Source organism: Oncorhynchus nerka, linkage group LG27, assembly GCF_034236695.1.
Source record: "Oncorhynchus nerka isolate Pitt River linkage group LG27, Oner_Uvic_2.0, whole genome shotgun sequence".
In the NCBI taxonomy this organism is placed as follows: Eukaryota; Metazoa; Chordata; class Actinopteri; order Salmoniformes; family Salmonidae; genus Oncorhynchus; species Oncorhynchus nerka.
In genome coordinates this window covers 39,163,278-39,183,466 of record NC_088422.1, presented here as the reverse complement: position 1 = coordinate 39,183,466, position 20,189 = coordinate 39,163,278, and the positions used below count along the sequence as shown (strand labels likewise).

At 43.9% G+C, this 20,189-nt stretch overlaps 1 protein-coding gene across 1 annotated transcript; it reads right to left on the bottom strand.

Annotated features, from left to right (window-relative positions):
* Window positions 1-544: 544 nt before the first annotated feature.
* On the bottom strand, window positions 545-18,833 carry LOC115111754 (golgin subfamily A member 3-like). Its single transcript, XM_029638132.2, is given in 25 exon segments — window positions 545-2,785; window positions 2,985-3,133; window positions 4,618-4,782; window positions 7,008-7,130; window positions 7,337-7,469; window positions 7,709-7,848; window positions 8,027-8,143; window positions 8,288-8,485; window positions 8,738-8,881; window positions 9,060-9,276; window positions 10,817-10,911; window positions 11,078-11,341; window positions 11,441-11,518; window positions 11,638-12,006; window positions 12,225-12,386; window positions 12,547-12,684; window positions 12,816-13,018; window positions 13,188-13,494; window positions 13,659-13,767; window positions 14,058-14,732; window positions 14,734-14,813; window positions 15,105-15,217; window positions 16,284-16,577; window positions 17,454-17,778; window positions 18,596-18,833. Coding segments are annotated over 24 exon segments (4,647 nt in total). The 5' UTR covers window positions 17,629-17,778; window positions 18,596-18,833; the 3' UTR covers window positions 545-2,586.
* Window positions 18,834-20,189: the final 1,356 nt, after the last annotated feature.

Genomic DNA, 20,189 nt, shown 5'->3' with positions numbered 1-20,189 from the left:
CTAATTGCCTCTGATCTGGCGGACTCACAAAACACACATGCTTCGTTTGTAAATTATTTCTCAATGTTGGAGGGTGCCCATGGCTTCCGTAAAAAAAAATGGTTGCATCTGGTTTGCTTAATATAAGGAATTTGAAATGATTTTAACTTTTGATACTTAAATATATTTTAAACCTAGAACTTTTACTTTTACTTTAGTCATTTTCTATTAAGTTGTCTTTTACTCAAGTATGACAGTTGGGTACTTTTGCCACCACTGTAATCTATCATAAACTATATCCTATTAACAAATTGGATATGTATTTCCAAATATAAAAGATAGCTATGGAAAAGCCAGTTTGGAAAAAATGATAAAAGCAGGGGATCAATTAAGTCCTACAGCCAACCTAACTATCAAATGGCAGTGTATGAAATAAGAAAATGGATGAGCATTGACGAATAGTTCAACTTTATGAGAAATACAATTGTATTTTTAACATTTTATATATTGGAATGAATCTGTTTAGCAGTTCTATGCACATCTTTGCAAATGAAAAGATTGAACACCAAATACAACAAGGTTTATTTAGAGAACTAGTATCCCGGCTCCATGTACCAACAGATGTTATGTATTCAAATATACAGATAACAGTAAAAGGTAGCATAGAATATAGTCAATGTTATCAGTTATTAATTACCAGTCAACTGAACATAGCTTTCCCTTCAACTATAGGTTGTCCCTTTGAAAATACCCATGTTATTAGTGTGGTTAAAAATATTCTATTTACTTTGACTGGTATGATACAGGTTGTCTGGAATTGAGTATACTGGCATATTAAAAGTCAGTCACATCACAACTGCATGTGCTGTAGGTTATGGTGCCCATTGCTGTGTCTTCATTTGGACTTTTAACAATTGTCAGTTTTAAAAAAAAGAAATACTTTGATTTACAGGTTGCATATCATTAAAAAAAAGTCATTCTCAAATGTTTTTTTTTGCTCATCACACTATTACATAATGATCAAGTCATTCAATTATAGGAATAAGTAGAGAAAAAAGTATATTCTTATATTAATCTCTGCAAAGAATAATCAGTTTCCCTTGACAGAAAACCAACCTCAAAGGAATTAAACAAGCAATTAAGGGGTGGACTTTTTCTGTAAATATGAAACCATAGTAACAACAAAAATGAATACATCTCACCCAAAGTAGTAGTAACATTTTGCGTAAAAGTTATCTTACACCTTCCCCTCAGTCAGTTACAGGAAGCCCTCATTAATTGTGCAACATCGGTTGAGACTACCCAAGTATTTAACAATAAACAATTCAGTTTGGATTAGCAAACACACACTTTCAATAGGAATAATGATAATTTCATTCATAACATTTAGTCCTTCAAAAATGATTCCTTATTAAGGCTTTGCAAAACACATTACTACAGTCCAAATCAGACAACAAACAACTTAATTAGTACACAGTTAAGGATTCCATACAGTTGCAGAGCCCACAGTGATATGTCCATAGAAAGCTTTACAAAACTTTTTTTTTTAAAGAACACTGCTTTTTCAACAAGAAGCAATTAAAAAAACAAATAGATTGATGTTAATGACATTCAAATGTGAGGCGTACTAAAAGGAGAATGATGGGGATTCATCAATCAGTCCAAAAGCCATAGGGGCATTTGACCAGATGACTCTCTACATCCCAAATCAACCCCTAGCCTACACCCTATACACTTGTGTAGACCTGAGAGGATTGAATGTGTGTAGTATGGTTCACAGTAACCATCCAGGCTGCATCACAACCGGCCGCGATTGGGAGTCCCATAGGGCGCGCACAATTGGCTCAGTGTCATCCGGGTTTGGACGGTGTAGGCTGTCATTGTAAATAAGAAGTTGTTCTTAACTGACTTGCCTAGTTAAATAAAGGTTCAATAATTTAAAAAAAGCATTCATCCAATCATTTCAGATCTTCAGGAGTGTCTACGTGGGGAGATAAGGGATTGATTTGGAATTCATGTTTACGAACCGGCTCTCATTCACAGGCACAGGAAAACAGTTCAGAGGGGTCTGTAGTATGTGTTACTAACAATATAGCTTATAACAACAATGGCAGACACTTTATGCAGGCTTTAAACTGTCTCACTTATCTAACTAGAGCATGAGAAAGTACCAGTATCCGCAAACAAACCTCTACCATAATTAAACTGGGGTAAGGGTCAGTTGCCATGGCAAATTTGGATTGTTTGAGAGACAGAAGAGAATAGGCCTTACATGGGGTCTATGACTTCAAAGCAGAAGACCGGAGGAATCCCCTAACAGAGGAGTTGTCATTGTTATTTAAGATTCAATCTTGTAATTCCTGAATTTTAAATAAATAAATATGACAGTCATAACAGAAATATAGACAGGGAAAGCCCAAATAAAGGGTAAAGCTATGGTATAAGTACAAATTACTTTACCCAAGCATTGTCTGTGCTAATGGGATAATAATGCCAAATGTTGGCAGCAATTGATAAGAAATAGGGGGGAAATGGTTAGGTAGGGAGGTAAAAAATAAGTGGCCTTGTGGATAAAACTCCACTCTGTCTGCCTGAGAAGGTGCTGCATTACAATGGCTGTGTCTCCTCCGCTCCTCCTCCTCTGTTACTGTCCACATGGTTTAGATGGGTGGATGTTGCGGAGTCATTATCCAGCGGCACCCCCAGTCGAGCAAGTTCTTCCTCTGCGTTAGTCCATGATGTCATGGACTCGTGCACGGTGACTGTGTGCTCCTCCATCTGCTTCTGAAGGCTGTCCATCTCATGCCTGCAGGAAACACACAATCACTTTAGTGTACTGGCATCAGATTCCTATTACATCATTATAATACACCATCCACATGTGAGACAATTACATTTTTGAGAGTAAAGGATTTCATTCTGGCTATCGTGAGGTACAATAGCATATTTTCCCCGCAGGTTTTCCACTCCCAGAAGGTAAGGACGACATGGTGGTATTTTCTTACTTGAGCTGGCGCAGACAGTTGTGCAGGTTATTGAGGGGCTCCTTGCTGACGGAGGCAGAGGGCTTGAGCAGCTCATCCAGCAGGGAGGCAGGCACAGGGCAGTCTGGGATCTTCACCGGGGTCACTGGGTTCGATGGCTCCATCCTCTGCTGCTCAATCAGGAAAGGAACACATCAGCACATAAAGGAAGACTACATTCTGTGTGATATATGCTCTCAAGTGTGTTTATTAGGAAAAAACTACTTTTTATACCCCTTCATCAAACCAGAACAAAACACAGTGCATTCGGGAAGTATTCAGACCCCTTTGATTACAGCCTTGAGTCTTCTTGGGTATGACACTACAAGCTTGGCACACCTGTATTTGGGAGTTTTTCCCATTCTTCTCTGCAGATCCTCTCAAGCTCTGTCAGGTTGGATGCGGAGTGTCTCTGCACTATTTTCTGGTCTCTCCAGAGATGTTCGATCGGGTTCAAGTCCGAGCTCTGGCTGGGCCACTCAAGGACATTCAGAAACTTGTCCCGAAGCCACTCCTGCGTTGTCTTGGCTGTGTGCTTAGGGTCGTTGTCCTGTTGGAAGGTGAACCTTCGCTCCAGTCTGAGGACCTGAGCACTCTGGATCAAGGATCTCTTTGTACTTTGCACTGTTCATCTTTCCCTCGATCCTGACTAGTCTCCCAGTCCTTCAGACTGAAAAACATCACCCACCATGATGCTGCCACCACCATGCTTCACTGTAGGGATGGTGCCAGGTTTCCTCCAGACGTGACGCTTGGCATTCAGGCCAAATATTTAAATCTGATTTGTGGGGTGCTGCAAAGATGGTTGTCCATCTAGAAGGTTCTCCCATCTCCACATAAGAACTCTGGAGCTTTGTCAGAGAGACCATTGAGTTCTTGATCACCTCCCTGACCAAGGCCCCCCCCCCCCCCCCCGATTGCTCAGTTTGGCCAGATCTAGGAAGAGCCTAGGTGGTTCCAAACTTCCATTTAAGAATGATGGAAGCTACTGTTTTCTTGGGGAACTTCAATGCTGCAGACATTTCTTGGTACCCTTCCCCAGATCTGTGCACAATCCTGTCTCGGTGCTCTATGGACAATTCCTTCGACCTCATAGCTCGTTTTTTGCTCTGATATGCGCACTGTCAACTGTGGGACCTTATAGACAGGTGTGCCTTTCCAAATCATGTCCAATCAATTGAATTTACCACAGATGGACTTCAAGTTGTAGAAAAATCTTAAGGATGATCAATGGAAACAGGATGCACCTGAGCTCAATTTTGAGTCTCATAGCAATGGGTCTGAATACTTACGTAAATAAGCTATTTTCTGTTTTTTACAATTGCTAAAATAAATAAAAAACCTGTTCGTTTGTCAAGGGGTCTGCATACTTCCAAATGCACTGTATACCATGTTACACTTGGATATCCACCGCCTTCTCAAAACCATTGGATGAGCTGTATATTCTACCAAACACACCAATATGAAATACCATCCCTACTGATAAAAACATGTAAATAAAAAAGTGCACCTCAGTCTCAGCCAGGTAGGTCTCAATTTGACACAACACCAATTTTAAAAAGCCATAACATCTGACAAAATTTAAAAATGTCCTCTTCTTCCTCAGGTAGCTTACCTTCCGGAGGCGGTTCTGTTTGAGGTCCAGTTTGAGCTGCTGGTTCTGCAGCAGGACAGTCTTCATGCTGTTCCTCAGCTCCCCCACCTTGGCCTGCAGCATGAACTTATCTTTCCGGGTGCTGCTGAGCTCCTCCTGCACAGACTCCAGCTCCACCTTAATCCCCTAGAATGCAGAGCAAGGCTAAGTCAGTCACAAAATGGCAACACAATGGACAATGATAGAGTGATGCATCTGTGGTTTAGAGTCTGGATGATAGCACTGTGCAGTGGAACTAGCCAGCTACAATTGAAGTCTGAAGTTGACAAACACCTTAACCAAATACATTTAAACTCAGTTTTTTACCATTCCTTTAATCCTAGTAAAAACTTCCCTGTCTTAGGTCAGTTAGGATCACCACTTTATTTTAAGAATGTGAAATGTCAGAATAATAGTAGAGAGAATGATTTATTTCAGCTTTGATTTATTTCATCACATTCCCAGTGGGTCAGAAGTTTACATACATTCAATTAGCATTGCCTTTAAATTGTTTAACTTGGGTCAAATGTTTTGGGTAGCCTTCCACAAGCTTCCAACAATAAGTTGGGTGAATTTTGGCCCATTCCTCCTGACAGAACTGGTGTAACTGAGTCAGGATTGTAGGCCTCCTTGCTCGCACATTCTTTTTCAGTTCTGCCCACAAATTTTCTATGGGATTGAGATCAGGGCTTTGTGATGGCCAATCCAATAGCTTGACTTTGTTGTGCCACAACTTTTGAAGTATGCTTGGGGTCATTGTCCATTTGGAAGACCCATTTGCGACCAAGCTTTAACTTCCTGACTGATGTCTTGAGATGTTGCTTCAATATATCCACATAATTGTCCGTCCTCATGATGCCATCTATTTTGTGAAGTGCACCAGACCCTCCTGCAGCAAAGCACCCTCACAACATGATGCTGCCACCCCCGTGCTTCCCGGTTGGGATGGTGTTCTTTGGCTTGCAAGCCTCCCCCTTTTTCCTCCAAACATAACGATGGTCATTATGGCCAAACAGTTATATTTTTGTTTCATCAGACCAGAGGACATTTCTCCAAAAAGTACGATCTTTGTCCCCATGTGCAGTTGCAAACCATAGTCTGGCTTTTTTTATGGCGGTTTTGGAGCAGTGGCTTCTTCCTTGCTGAGCGGCCTTTCAGGTTATAGGACTTTTTTTTACTGTTGATATATATACTTTTGTACTTGTTTCCTCCAGCATCTTCGCAAGATCCTTTGCTGTTGTTCTGGGATTGATTTGCACTTTTCGCACATAAGTACGTTCATCTCTAGGAGAGCGGTATGACGGCTGCGTGGTCCCATGATGTTTATACTTGCGTACTATTGTTTGTACAGATGAACATGGTACCTTCAGGCATTTGGAAATTGCTCCCAAGGATGAACCAGACTTATGGAGATTGACAATACTTTTTCTGAGGTCTTGGCTGATTTCTTTTGATTTTGTCCATGATGTCAAGCAAAGAGGCACTGCGTTTGAAGGTAGGCCTTGAAATACATCCACTGGTACACTTCCAATGGACTCAAATGATGTCATTTAGCCTATCAGAAGCTTCTAAAGCCATGACATAATTTTCTGGAATTTTCCAATCTGTTTAAAGGCACAGTCAACTTAGTGTATGTAGACTTCTGACCCCACTGGAATTGTGATACAGTGAATTATACGTGAAATAATCTGTCTGTAAACAATTGTTGGAAAAATGACTTGTGTCATGCACAAAGTAGATGTCCTAACCGACTTGCCAAAACTATAGTTTGTTAACAAGACATTTGTGGAGTGGTTGAAAAACTAGCTTTAATGACTCCAACCTAAGTGTATGTAAACTTCCGACTTCAACTGTATGTCCTCACTACCCTGTTGGGTGTGCGTGCATGTTCCCATCTAGCCGGTTACTCAACCCTGCACCTTAAGAGGCTGCTGACCTATGTACATAGACATGGACTCACTGGTCACTTTAAATGGAACACTAGTCACTTTAATAATGTTTACATACTGCTTTACACCTTTCATATGTATATACTGTATTTTAGTCAATGCCAAGGAGACATTGCTCATCCTAATATTGATATATTTAAAAAAAAATCTCCCCAATTCTGCGATATTCAATTAGTATATCTGTAGTGACGCCTCTAGCACTGTGATGCAGTGCATTAGACCACTGCGCCACTCGGCAGTACTGCACCACTCGGGAGCTTAATTCCATTCTTTTACTTTTAGATTTGTGTGTAGTGTTGTGAATTGTTAGATACTACTGCACTGTTGGATCTAGGAAGGCAAGCATTTCTCTACACCTGCAATAACATCTGCTAAATATGTGTATGAGACCAATAAAATTGGATTTGATCTGTGTGTGTGTACCTGTAGAGCTGTCTGCAGGCTGTCCAGCTCCCTCTGGCTGCACTGCTCCACCATCTCCAGCTGCTGTCTCTGGGCCTCGATTTCCCTCTGCCTCTGCTCCACCTCCCACTTCAAATCCTCCACCTGGGGGAGAGAACACATTCAAGAGTCATTGACCGATGTCACTTTCAACAAACTACTTCCCCATTCAGTCCTGGGTTGTGTTCAGTAGGGCACACCATAGCAAAACAAAAGTGTGCTCTTATTGGAAAAGTTCTGAATAGTTTCTCCCTACTGAACACGACCATGGTTGTGCCTTTTGTATAGCGTGGTGTGGCCTAGCTAGTTACCTCCTGGTTGGTGAGAGGCTGCTTGCTGAACTGCTCATCCAGCTGTTTCTGGAGGATCTGGAGTTGGGAGTGGGCCTCTGACAGCTCCTCCTGGAACCTGGAGACCTCCTGAGAGTGTTTCTCATCCTGAGCCCTGTGGAGGGGAAGGAAATGATATTAGGGTAAGACAATGTTAAAATAAAGGGGAGACATTAGATCAAAAGAAAAAGATTATGTTGAGTTGGATGGGGTTATTCCCTAAAATACAAGGACAGAGCATTCCCTAACGATTCCATCAACTCATTGGGTAATCAAAATCTTCTGTATCTGTTAAACACAGCATCATTGCAGGTCTTATTCACTAAACTATAAAGTGCACATTTTTAGACTCACTGTAGTTTGTGTGCCTCGCTGTGCAGGGCTTTGACCAGCTCCTCCTTGGCCTGCAGGTCCTTCTTGATCTCACACAGCTCCAGCATGGCTGCCCGGTAGTGCCGCCTGTTGTGGGCAGCCTCCGCCTTGGCTGCTGCCACCTAGTGCACAACACACACTTACAGTCTGTTTCCAGTCCATTACAGTATGTTACAATGTGTTAATGACAACACAAGACTATGTTGTGGCTGGGCCAGTTTGTCTCCTTCAGGGGGGGTTGTATGTGTATATAATGTGTTAATGACAACAAATTATGACTGTTGGGTTGGGAGTCTTTACCTGCTCTTTCAGGTCCTTGACTTTGGTCTTTTCCTTCTCCAAGGCGACCTGTAGTGTCTGGACCAGCTGTTTCATCTGCTGGTCTTCCTCCTCTTTGCGTTTTAGTACGGCTTGCACCTGTGGATAAGGGAATAGAAAACAAAATCTCTTCTGTTAGCTTTTTAATGAAAAAGGGCAACCATTAATGGTGTTATCGTATGGGTTTAGTCATTTAATTGATCATTGATAGTAGTAACTGAATGTAACATTGAAGCCTTTTACCTGGAGGTTGAGCTGGACCAGGTCTGCCTCTCTCTTGGCTAGGGCAGTCTCCAGAATATTGGAATGGTCCCGCAGTGCATTGTGGGACTGCCCTAGTCCTGTCAACTTCCCTTTCTCATGTTCCAGCTCCAAGGATAGCTTCTTGTTGGTGTCTTCCAGCCTCCTAATCCGCCTTTTGAAGCATCGTGCCTCCTGCAGCTGTGGATGACAAAGATATACGATTTTACAATCAAACCTTTGAGAAACACTTATACCATGGGCTGCGAGTAATTTTCAAAGGGGTTGGGACAGCATAGCAAAACACACACGGGCAAAAAGTAATCGCTACGAGAAAAGATTTTACCTAAAAAAATACATTACAACCTTTAAATGTCCTGCATTGCAGGAAAGTTCTCCTGCAAAATGGTGATCAAATTAAGATCCTGCATTGTAGGTAAGACAACCACTCACCTCATCCTCAAGCTCCATTACTTTCTCCTGGTACTCCTCCAGCTCAGTGCTGGTGAGGGAAATTACCTCCTGAAGCTCTTTCTCCAGCATGGCCTTGCTGTGGCTCACAGCCTGGAGCTCACTCTGCAGAACCTCAATTTTATCCTGGAACAAGTATAGGTTAAGCTATAGAAATATCACCACAGCTAAAGATGTGCTGAAATCTTATGTTATGAGTATTGCCACATGATGTGACCAGAAACAAACTCTGGACCCTAGTTCCTAGTTAAGCCATTTGATCAGGAAAAACACTGGGCCCTTATCAAGGTAGTTCTATATGTACCTGCAGGGCCTGGTTGTTGCCTCCATCTGAGACCTGGGCCTTGACTTTGACCAGCTCTGCCTCTGTGGTCTCCTTGTCTGCCAGGGCTTCCTGGAGCCTGCGACTCAGGATGCCCACTGCGTTCTCATAGGCCTTGTGCTTGGCCTTCATCTCCTTCTGCGCGCTGGTCAAATCAGTCCCCAGCCGCTTCATTCTCACCTTCTGCTCTGAGATGGCCCTGAGAGAGGAAAACACGACAATTAGACACATCAACAGTAGTGCACATCTAAGCAAACTGACTAAAAGAGATTGAGAGAGAAACGTATTTCCGATCATATAAACTCAGCAAAAAAAGAAACGTCCCTTATTCAGGACCCTGTCTTCCAAAGATAATTCGTAAAAATCCAAATAACTTCACAGATCCTCATTGTAAAGGGTTTAAACACTGTTTCCCACGTTTGTTCAATGAACCATAAACAATTCATGAACATGCACCTGTGGAACGGTCGTTAAGACACTAACAGCTTACAGACGGTAGGAAATTAAGGTCACAGTTCTGAAAACGTAGGACACTAAAGAGGCCTTTCTACTGACTCTGAAAAACACCAAAAGAAAGATGCCCATGGTCCCTGCTCATCTGTGTGAACGTTCTTTAGGCATGCTGCAAGGAGGCATGAGGACTGCAGATGTGGCCAGGGCAATGTCCGTACTGTGAAACTCCTAAGACAACACTACAGGGAGACAGAAAGGACAGCTGATTGTCCTCTCAGTTTCAGACCACGTGTAACAACACCTGCACAGGATCAGTATATCCGAACATCACACCTGTGGGACAGGTACAGGATGGCAACAACAACTGCAGAGTTACACCAGGAACGCACAATCCCTCCATCAGTGCTCAGACTGTCCTCAATATGCTGAAAGAGGCTGGACTGAGGGCTTGTAGGCCTATTGATGATGTGATGGTCGTATTCGCATTTTCATTGAAGGAATGAGTGTTACACCGAGGCCTGTACTCTGGAGCTGAATCGATTTGGAGGTGGAGGGTCCGTCATGGTCTGGGGCGGTGTGCTACAGCATCATCGGACTGAGTTTGTCGTCATTGCAGGAAATCTCAATGCTGTGTGACATCCTCCTCCCTCATGTGGTACCCTTCCTGCAGGCTCATCCTGACATGACCCTCCAGCATGACAATGCCACCAGCCATACTGCTCGTTCTGTGCGTGATTTCCTGCAAGACAGGAATGTCAGTGTTCTGCCATTGCCAGCGAAGTGCCCGGATCTCAATCCCATTGAGCACGTCTGGGACCTGTTGGATTGGAGGGTGAGGGCTAGGGCCATTCCCCTCAGAAATGTCCAGCAACTTACAGGTGCCTTGGTGGAAGAGTGGGGTAACATCTCACAGCAAGAACTGGCAGATATGGTGCAGTCCATGAGGAGGACATGCACTGCAGTAGTTAGTATCTGGTGTGGCCACCAGCTGCATTGACTGTTACTTTTGATTTTGACCCCTCATTTGTTCAGGGACACATTATTCAATTTCTGTTAGTCACATGTCTGTGGCACTTGTTCAGTTTATGTCTCAGTTGTTGAATCTTGTTATGTTCATACAAATATTTATACAAAATAAACGCAGTTGACAGTGAGAGGACGTTTCTTTTTTAGCCGAGTTTACTTATACCATTTATAGAGATTCATAATGAATATTGGTGGGCCATTACTATGGTAATCAGGCTAGTTCCAGAAGTCAGTCTGCCTTTAGAAATGTTTTGACTCACTTCTTGGCTTCCGACTGCATCTGCTCCACCTGTTTCTTCAGGCCCTCATTCTCCTCCGTCACTGCTGCTAGCTGACTCTGGTCAAACTGCAGGGACTGTGGAGGGACATCAAACGCACACTGATTATTATCAAATGCCTATCAAAGATAGCCGGATAAGGCAATGGGATATGTAATGCAAGTACAGTCATGGAAGTAATGCAAAGAAAACCCTTAGGAAATCCTAGAAAAAACCTAAAGCTTCTAGGGAGGCATTGTGTACCTGGATCTGTGTCTCCAGCTGATCCCTCTCGGTCTGCACAGACTGCAGGTGGTTCTCCAGGCTGTTCATCTGCTGCGAGACCCGGACCACCTCCTTCTGCAGCCGGCTCTGCTCCAGCTCAGCCTTCTGCTTCTGCCCCTGGGCCTCCAGCAGCTCCTGCTTCAGCCCCCTCACCTCCGACACCAGACGCTTCTTAGTCGACTTCAGCTCGCTGATCAGCTGCTCCTTGGTGCCCGCGTCCCGTCGATAGGCCTCCACCATCACCTGATGGGTGGGGAACAAGAAGAGGTGTGAAGAGATTAATTATGTGTGTGAATGTGTGTGTGTCAACAATCCTCCCAAAGCCAAAAAAGTGACAAGCACCTTTTGCTGCATGAACTGCTCTTTCAATTTCTGAGCTTGTTTCTTCAGGGTGCCATTTTCCTGCTGCAGAGTTTCAATCTAAAAACAAAGAGGAGAAGGGGTTTACATTCTACGTAAGCTCAAACATGGTTGCTCAACAGCCATAGTAGGGTAGTGTGTGATGGGACCCATTGGCTCGACGGCGGTTTGTTTCTCACCTGTGAGGCTTTGACCTGGACCTCCTGCCTGAGCTGATCCAGGAGGTACGAGGACACCAGCACCTCCTCCCCCAGCCTCTCGGCCCCCTCGTCCAGCTGACTTTTGTCAGCCCTGGCAGCCTGGAGGGCCACCTCCAGCACAATCTTCTCATTCTGTAGATACTGGATGTTCTCGTCTTTGGTGTTGGTCTCTGTCTGCAGCTCTGCCAGAGTGGCCTCTAGCTCTAGGTAGCGGGCCTCTAGCTGGTTGATGGACTGCTCTTTGGTGTGTAGGCTCTCCTGAGTGGCTGTCAGCTGTCTCATCAGCTCTAGGTGGTCTTTCTGGAGGGCCTCCAGCTGCAGGTCCTTCTGCGATAGGGTCAACTTCATCTGTGGGGGACGCAGAGAGGGGTTACATTAGGCAACTGTTGCTGCAAAATAGCAAACCAGTGAGCAGACATTCAGTTTTTCTCAAAGTATTGGACCTTGTTATTGGACCCCACCTTTCATTGATATTAGACCACTGCCCCAGACTATCAAATACCATTCATTTGAACAATACAAAGGTTCTCATAAGTGTTTTCATAAACCCACAATTAGTTCTTTACCTGCTCTAGTTCCCTCTCCAGAGAGCTGGCTGTGTTGGCCAGTTTGTGTAAGTGCTCTCGCTCCTCCTCAAACTCGTCTAGCTTGTGCTGGAGGTCGTCCTCCACCATGTTCTTGGCATCCTGGATCTGCTGGTAGGCAGCCTCCTGGGTCATCATGTCAGTCTACGGCCAAAGGAAGGACAGAGGTCAGATCACACGCTGCTTAATAACCTCAAATCCAATTCCTCAGATTTTATTTTGCCAGTAAATCTTATATATATATTTTTTTAACTATCACCAATCACATAACATGTCATATTTCCTCATTTTCAAGGGGACAGACCTCAATACTCTGCAGCTGTACGGCGATGCGCTCCTTCTCTTTGATGGAGCGATGCTGGGTTTCTGTCAGCTGGTGGGACAGAGTCACATTCTCCAGCTTTAGGTGCTCCATGACACCAATCTGAGTCATCTGCAAAGCCTGGGGGGAAAAAAACATGTCAACTCAGTCAAACAGCATATCAACTCCGTACCACATCAATTTCATAACACGTCAACTCTGCAACACATCAATTCAGTAGAAGGAGGAGCCCTTGTCACAGGTAGCCTTACCTGCATGTTGGACACTTCACCCTGGAGCCGTACTCGAGCCTCCTGTGCCAGCGCTAGCTGCTGCTGGTACCATTGGCGGACCTGCTGCAGTGAGTCAATCTCAGCCTGGGAGGTCTTCAGCCGGCTCTGCAGGGTGCTGCGCTCTAGTTGGACCTGCTGGAGCTGAGTCTGGAGTCCACCCATCTGCTGACGCATCTCTTGGACTGCAGAAGAACAACACCAAAACAAATCATTCACAAAGCGTTTTGTTTTTAGCACAGTAATAAGTGAGGCATCGAATTTCATTAGTTTTATTGTGTGGAGCATGTTGTGAGGAGATGATAGTTTTAAAACCATGATGCCAAATCTGGGCTCTCCATCCATCCAATTTACCAGCGTTGTCCCTGGAGGTCACGTTCTGCTGCATCTCCTCCACTTTCCCCATGAGCCTCTGGTACTGGTCCTCGGCCACCTGCAGGTCATTGCCCAATGAGGAAAGGCCGGCGTTCTTGCGCTCTAGGTTGCCCTGCAGCTCCACCATGGCCCTCTCCAGCTGGGAGCAGCTCTGGCGCAGGGTGGAGACCTCCTTGTTGAGGGAGCTCTGTTTCTCCTGGCTGGCCTGGGCCTGCTCCACCTGGTCCCGCAGCTGGGCGTTGACTGTAGCCAGCTGGGCCTGGAGCTCAGTCTTCTCTTTCAGAGCCTGGAGAGGAGAGGGAGGAATTGTAGGGTGCTAACCTAGCTATTCTAGTGACGGTAAGTCTGAACATGTAAGGAGTGTTAATTACCTTAGTTGATCCTATGTTTAAAGTGTTAGCGATTGAAGACAGTGAAGTCCTTACTACCTTGTCTGTATGTTAATTATACCTGGTTGGCCTCAGAAGACAGAGACTCTAGCTGACCCTCCAGTCTCATCTTCTCCTTCAGAACCTGGAGCATTTCGTCATGTCCCATCACAGAGCTCTCTAATGACACACTGCAGGAAACAAGCAATTAAACAATATAAGCATACATCTTGCAAGTGCAATTGACTGGAGCATTCTAGAACAATCCATGGTAAATTATGATTGGAAAAATAAGCAAACATAAACCAGTGTACATGCGGATTCAATATATAAACAGCAATGATCTAAAGTAGACTAGTGTTCCTGCTTATTTGCTATCTGCAACCGCAATGTGCTTATGTTATTCACTAGTACTACACCAGTCAGTTTGTGTTGCTATGTGTCATTACAGAAGTGCTGTGCTGATGATGGTGTGGCCTACCTGCTGGAGAAGCTGTCCCTGCGGCTGCGTGGTTCTCCGGTGCCCTCTCTGTCCTGCTCCAACTCCAGCAGGTGCTGCTCATCACTGGCAGCCTGCAGAACCTCTTGCAGTGAGGGGAAGTTTCCCATAGCCTCTGGGGCAATCTCCCTACCCTCCACTGTGTAGTTCCCGCCCCTCTGCCTGCCCACTGCTGCGGCCAGCATGCCGTAGGTCCCAGTGCCCCTGGTGGAGGTGGACACGTTGCTGTAGGTCGAGCTGTCGCTGTCGTTCCCGTCTCCACCGGGCCTCGACCCCATCCCTGACTCGCTGCTGGCGTCCACCTCCGAGATGTCCTGGAAAGACATTGACGACCTCAGCGGGGCCTCCGAAGAGGTCGTCTCCATGGAGCTGACCTCTGACCTCATGCTGCTCTCTGACAGGGTGGACACAGAGCTCAAGTTGGACCCCAAGGAGCCCATGGAGGAGTCTGCAGAAGTTATGACCCCACCTCCACCACTACTGCCCCCTACTGGCTCGGGAGTCTTGTAGTCGGCCAGGGAGTGGATCTTGCTGGGGCGGGCTGACCGTGACTTCCTCTCCTTGGTTGGGGGGATGCCCAGGCTGCCCAGCTTTGGGCCCCGGGGGACGCTGGTCCGCAGGAAGGAGTACTCTGTGGTCATGGAGGTGGTGTTGGCCGGGGAGAGCCTCTGGATGCATCATGAGGTCTGGGTCCAGAGTGCTGAATCCAGTGCGGCTCTTTAAGGTAGAGCGGTGGGACTGGAGGAGGAGAGAGGGTAGCATGAGCAGAGGATGTAGTCTACTTCAGACCAATGTTTCCCCTAGCTTGTTTTCCCCTAGCTTGTTTTCTTGTATGGGCACAAAGAAGCAACATTCAGGGCTGCAAACATCAGACCCTTCAACTGAAACTAACAGAGGATCATTTTTATACTATACTGTAGGTAGTGGATAGCAACAAAACTAGGCAAGAAGGCCTGCTATGCCAAAATAATGCTAGGGGAAACACTTCTGCTTCAATTCAACTCGGTTCACACACACACACTCACTCACCGTCTCCTTGTGCCTCTGCACCCTGTACTGTTTGAGCTGCTCCTCCAGGCGTCGCCGAGCATCATGGCGAATCTTCTCCTCATTCTCCATCTCCAGTGATTGCTCTTTGACAGCTACAGGAAGAGCAAGTTTAACACAAGGAATAGAAGGGCCTAACTGCACCACCATACAACACAGAATATGCTAACAATAACTTAGACATTGTCATACAAGCATACAATACATTTTAGAAGGAAACCACAACTATGTGTGCTACAACTACTTTTTCGCTCAGTTTAGAGCCCTTTTTATGTAAGAAATGAGAGTGCTTGTATGACATGGTTTTCCATCCACCATGGTTAGTTACCACCATGTGAAACTGCACGTAACCCAGTACTTACAAAGCCAAATGAGTAAGACTCAAATCAATCCCATATATTAGCCAGTCGCTTAGTTATTACAGTAACGTTAATAAAAATGTGACACACAAAGTAGTTTAGTATCCAAACGTATTCTGTTTTTAGCTTTTTTGGTTAGTTAGTTAGTTAGCAGACAGTTGGTGATATGCCTGATTGATGATGCTCTGACTGCAATTGGCCAGGTGTGCTGAAGACCAACCAACAGGTGTCAAATCAGTGCAACTTAGAAGTTAGCATGAGGACTTCCTGATTGCAGCATCACTTAGAGCAGAGTGCACCATGAACGGAACGAAACCAAGAATGTGATACTCTAAACGAGTTTATGTATTTGACACTGTAAACATTCTATGTGGGAGTGGTTAGCCTAGTGGCTCACAGTAAACAAAAAGCTCTTCAGGCAAAATGAGACATATTCTGTAATATAACTAATAAACTTCAAATACTTCCCATATCATGGTACCTGTAAACCTCGGCCGTCATCCAAAGCAACATACACCACATGTAAAGGAGTAGTTTAAATACAGCCACTACCAAGAGAAGCACCAAGACCCAAATCAAGCAATTAAATGACCACTGGCATTGCACAAAGTAAGCAGGCTCAAACCACCAAACAGATAGTCTCTCGATCTAACTCTTTAATGGGAGTGTAGTAAGTACAGGCAAGGGAATTAAATTAGGATATGGAGGTAGGCCTAATCAACAAGTCAGCTTCTGAAGCAACATCCCAGAGCAAAAGGGGGGTGGGGGCACTCACTGCAAGAACAGGTTACAGTATGCTTACACAATTCAGTCTCCTGCATTGGCATACTCAGTCTGAGCGACTGCAATGCGTCGCCCTTGTGAACAGGGCCCTCAGCACTAGTTCCCTCAGACTTCTCTAGCATGGGTGGTGGGAAAGCGGCCACACCTTGGGATGGCTCTTTGGAATGGGGGCTGACGGTGGGGCTGGTGCCCTGAACAGCAGGGGGCGAAGGAGGAGGCAGGGGGCCATTTGGATGGCCGTCCCCTCCAGCACCTGGCCCCGGGCCCCGTGCCACTCGTTCTCCATTAGGCACCATGTCTGCTTTGAAAGATCCTGCAACAAGGGAGTGGGTGAGTTGGGGGTTGACAGTATAGTAGGTCATTTACGGCATCCATCCATCCAGTTTGTATTTCACCACACAATGAGAGAAGATTGTGACATACTTTAAATTTTAAAAAGGAAAGGACTTGGAGGTAAGGCTCCTTTGCATGACAAAGTCTATTGTGGCTTTCACAGGAAACCAGTCAAACAAGCTTTGTTGTCAAGCCAGACTAGTGCTTTAGGAACTGAAAGTGGCAGTTTGATATTATTCATTTTACATGTGTCAAGATAGCCAAACTATTTTTATTGAAGGTGAGATGTGTAGGAATAACGACAGCATGCAAATATGCCTTAGTGCACTGGTGACTGCGAAGTGACAGTCGATTGTAGATTAGTTATAAGGCTCAAATCTCTGTCCAGACAGTACTGCAATTCCCCATACAAGTACAAAGAGAGATGTAGCAGGGAGGGGCAGATGGCCTGAGGCGGCAAAGTAATGGCAGGTCGCACACAAGCATGTCATGCATAGTTGGGAAAAAATACTGGTAGAAGACAGTGTAATTGCCTCCATATAAGGAACTCCTATTATAGCAGATTCCCTTCAACAACAACGTTTTCACAATTATGTCCTGTGAAAATAATACAAGCATTCAGTTATGCTTTCCTATTAACTTTTGAAATCAATTGTTCTCCTACAATTAACTGGTTGAGGAAGAACACACTCCATTGTTTGATGATGAGAGTGGATGGAATCATTAAATCAGTCAGAATTAGGTCAGAGTCAGGTTGCCTAGAATGCCTAAATATATATATATAAAACAATAAAGCTAATCAAATCCTATCATTTGAGGGGCAGGCTATGGTATTAACTAATTAACTAACACTTACCATTTACAACATCCCTCGATGTTGTCGGTTTCTCCTGCCCTCCTTTCTTCAGTAGCTGAGCATCATTCTCCACAGGATCAGCACCATCCTCTTCGAACTGTGGTATCAGGTCTAGTTGATGGTTTTCTCCATTGGCTGTCTCCATCTCAGCAACGGCTGCTTTGTGGTTTGCCATTTACATACAGAATCAAATGATGTTGCACTGGAGCCCATGGAAGAGAGTAGCTATAATCCTTTCAAAACATTTTCTTCCCGTTTGTCCAGTTCAAAAGGTTGAATACAATTCATGCGTCCGAGGAAGGACAACCCAAAACAATGGTCTCCCCTGAAAATGTAAGGTTTAGTTAGTTAATATTTAAGTAGTATGAGCATCATAACGTATTTAGTCTGATCAAAGAAAGAGTCATCTAAATGCAAATTAGCCGTCATCTGAAAGGATTTGCACTGTGATGGCGTAGTGTGGATGTAGCGAAAAAAAGTGGGCGTGGTCTGCAATAATAACATTGCAAATGTATTGATAAAGTACATTATTTGCAATACATTTGGTCAAATGTTCTAACCAACTGGGAGAATGTGGTTGGGAGGAACAACTCCAGCTAAAGCCGTCTAGCGAACTAACGTTAAGTGGATTGAGTTACTAAATATAGCTAACTTCATTGCCTAGCTAACGTTAGGCCTTTGAATATTGTAAGTAACAAATGTGTATGTTATTAAGATGGCTGGGCTTTACAAACGACATGCATTTCACTACACCCGCAATAACATCTGCTAAACGTGTATGCGACCAATACATTTGATTGGATTCAGTAACAAGCAAGGTAGCTAGTTGGCTTTACCAACCTGTCAAGCAAAGACAGCCTACGTTTGCAAGTTAGCTAGTTAACACATCAGTCCCATAACGTTACTTTAGTTATACAAATATTTGCATTAACTGTGTGTTGTGATCCTGCGAGGTTTATGGGGCTAGAATTATTCTAGTATGTCCCGATTTTCACACCGGTACATGTTGTGTAATTTATATATCAACGCACAACGTGAAAAGGTTTAATAAATAACCATAATATATATATATATATATATATATATACATAAAAATTGACATGACAATGGTTGAAATGCACGGAAAATGTTTACAATCCAACCTTTTTCAGACGACTTTTCGTTCTGCTTCTACGTGGCTAAATGGGTGCCATTTAGGATATTTGACATCAGGATACTTAACATCGTTTTGTGACTTGATGTCTAGTCTCTTTGAGAATTATATATTAATTATTGTTATTTTTCTCTACCTAATAATGTATACATTATAAGCCTATGCTTGGAAATTAGCTAGATTTAAAGGTAAAAATGCCAAACCAGTTGCTGGCCGAACAGTAATAATGAACGGACACCAATGACGTTTTGTCTCGCGCGGGGCGTTGTGGGTTTTAGAGCCCGCCCCTTTGTAATGAATAGAAAAATATTTACTCCCTCTGGCGGTCGTGGAGTAAAACTGCGGTCTTTTTATCAGACATTTTTTTCTAGTTTTGTCAAAACTGTAACAAATGTTTTATTTAATTCTGTATCCCCATAAAATATAAAGGTTACAGTGTGTATTACCATGCAGATGTTTTACTGTCATTATGCTGTCTCTCTATGCAAAATAGGGTGTGATTAGATAATGCCTTGCCATTAATGATCAGGATTGTTTCTACCTATTCAGCACAGATTTAAGGTTTCATGAATATCAATAATTACACAGCTAGTGACAAATACACATAGCCTATTATTATATCCATTTGCAAAAATATCTCTCCAATGACATGAATAGAAGTCTATTTTAGTGTAGTTAGGAATACAGTCTACAACACCTTTTCAGTGTTGAATAAGTACTGATTACTGAATTTGATTACTGACTGTCTAATGATCTCAGATAGGAGATAAATGTGGCAATTGAGAAGGAACAGTCAGAGAGGGGCTTGAACCAGCAACCCTTCAGTGTAGTACAAGCACATTTTCACCTGTGCCATAAAGGTCCAGACCTCTTGGCAGAGGTAGCAATACTCTGAATAGGGAGGCTACATAAGGATGTCTCTGGCCTGCACATGTAGTCAACAAGAAATGTGCCGAATCTTGTTTCACCACAAGACTGTCCCATATACTCGCTGACATGCTTATGAGTGAGCATGCATGCTCATGGAACAGTGGTGTCCCGTCATTCAGGGCGAGCTCCACCGGTTTAGCTAAAGAAAATATATGTTTTTTTGTTGATGTCTGTTTTGCATGTTATTTTTGCATTAATACGTGTGTCACATATCCGATCGCAAACAATGTACATACTTTTTTTTTTTTTTTTAAGTTAATAAAGCCGCATACAAACATGGTCTGGCATGCATCTACATTTTTGTTGTTGTTGAGTTTTCCCCCACCAAGATTGACATGCTAAAATCGCCACTGTCAAGGAATGATTATTTAACATTGACAGGGCAGACAACAGACGCTATTTCCTCCTGATTTGCCCTTAACGCTGTTAAAGTCAGACAAACAATATGCTTAACGGTTTAGTGAGCATTTGGTTCTATAGGTCTACAGCACTGTTCATCAGCATGCTTATGAATATCAGCTAATCTTAGTAACTCCATACAGAGTTGACACAAAAGGATTCTCAACTCTGCATAAGTCAAGTCATTTATGCTATATATGCTACATAGCCTTCCTATATGATGGTATATTGCCTCTGCCAAGAGGCATGGGCTT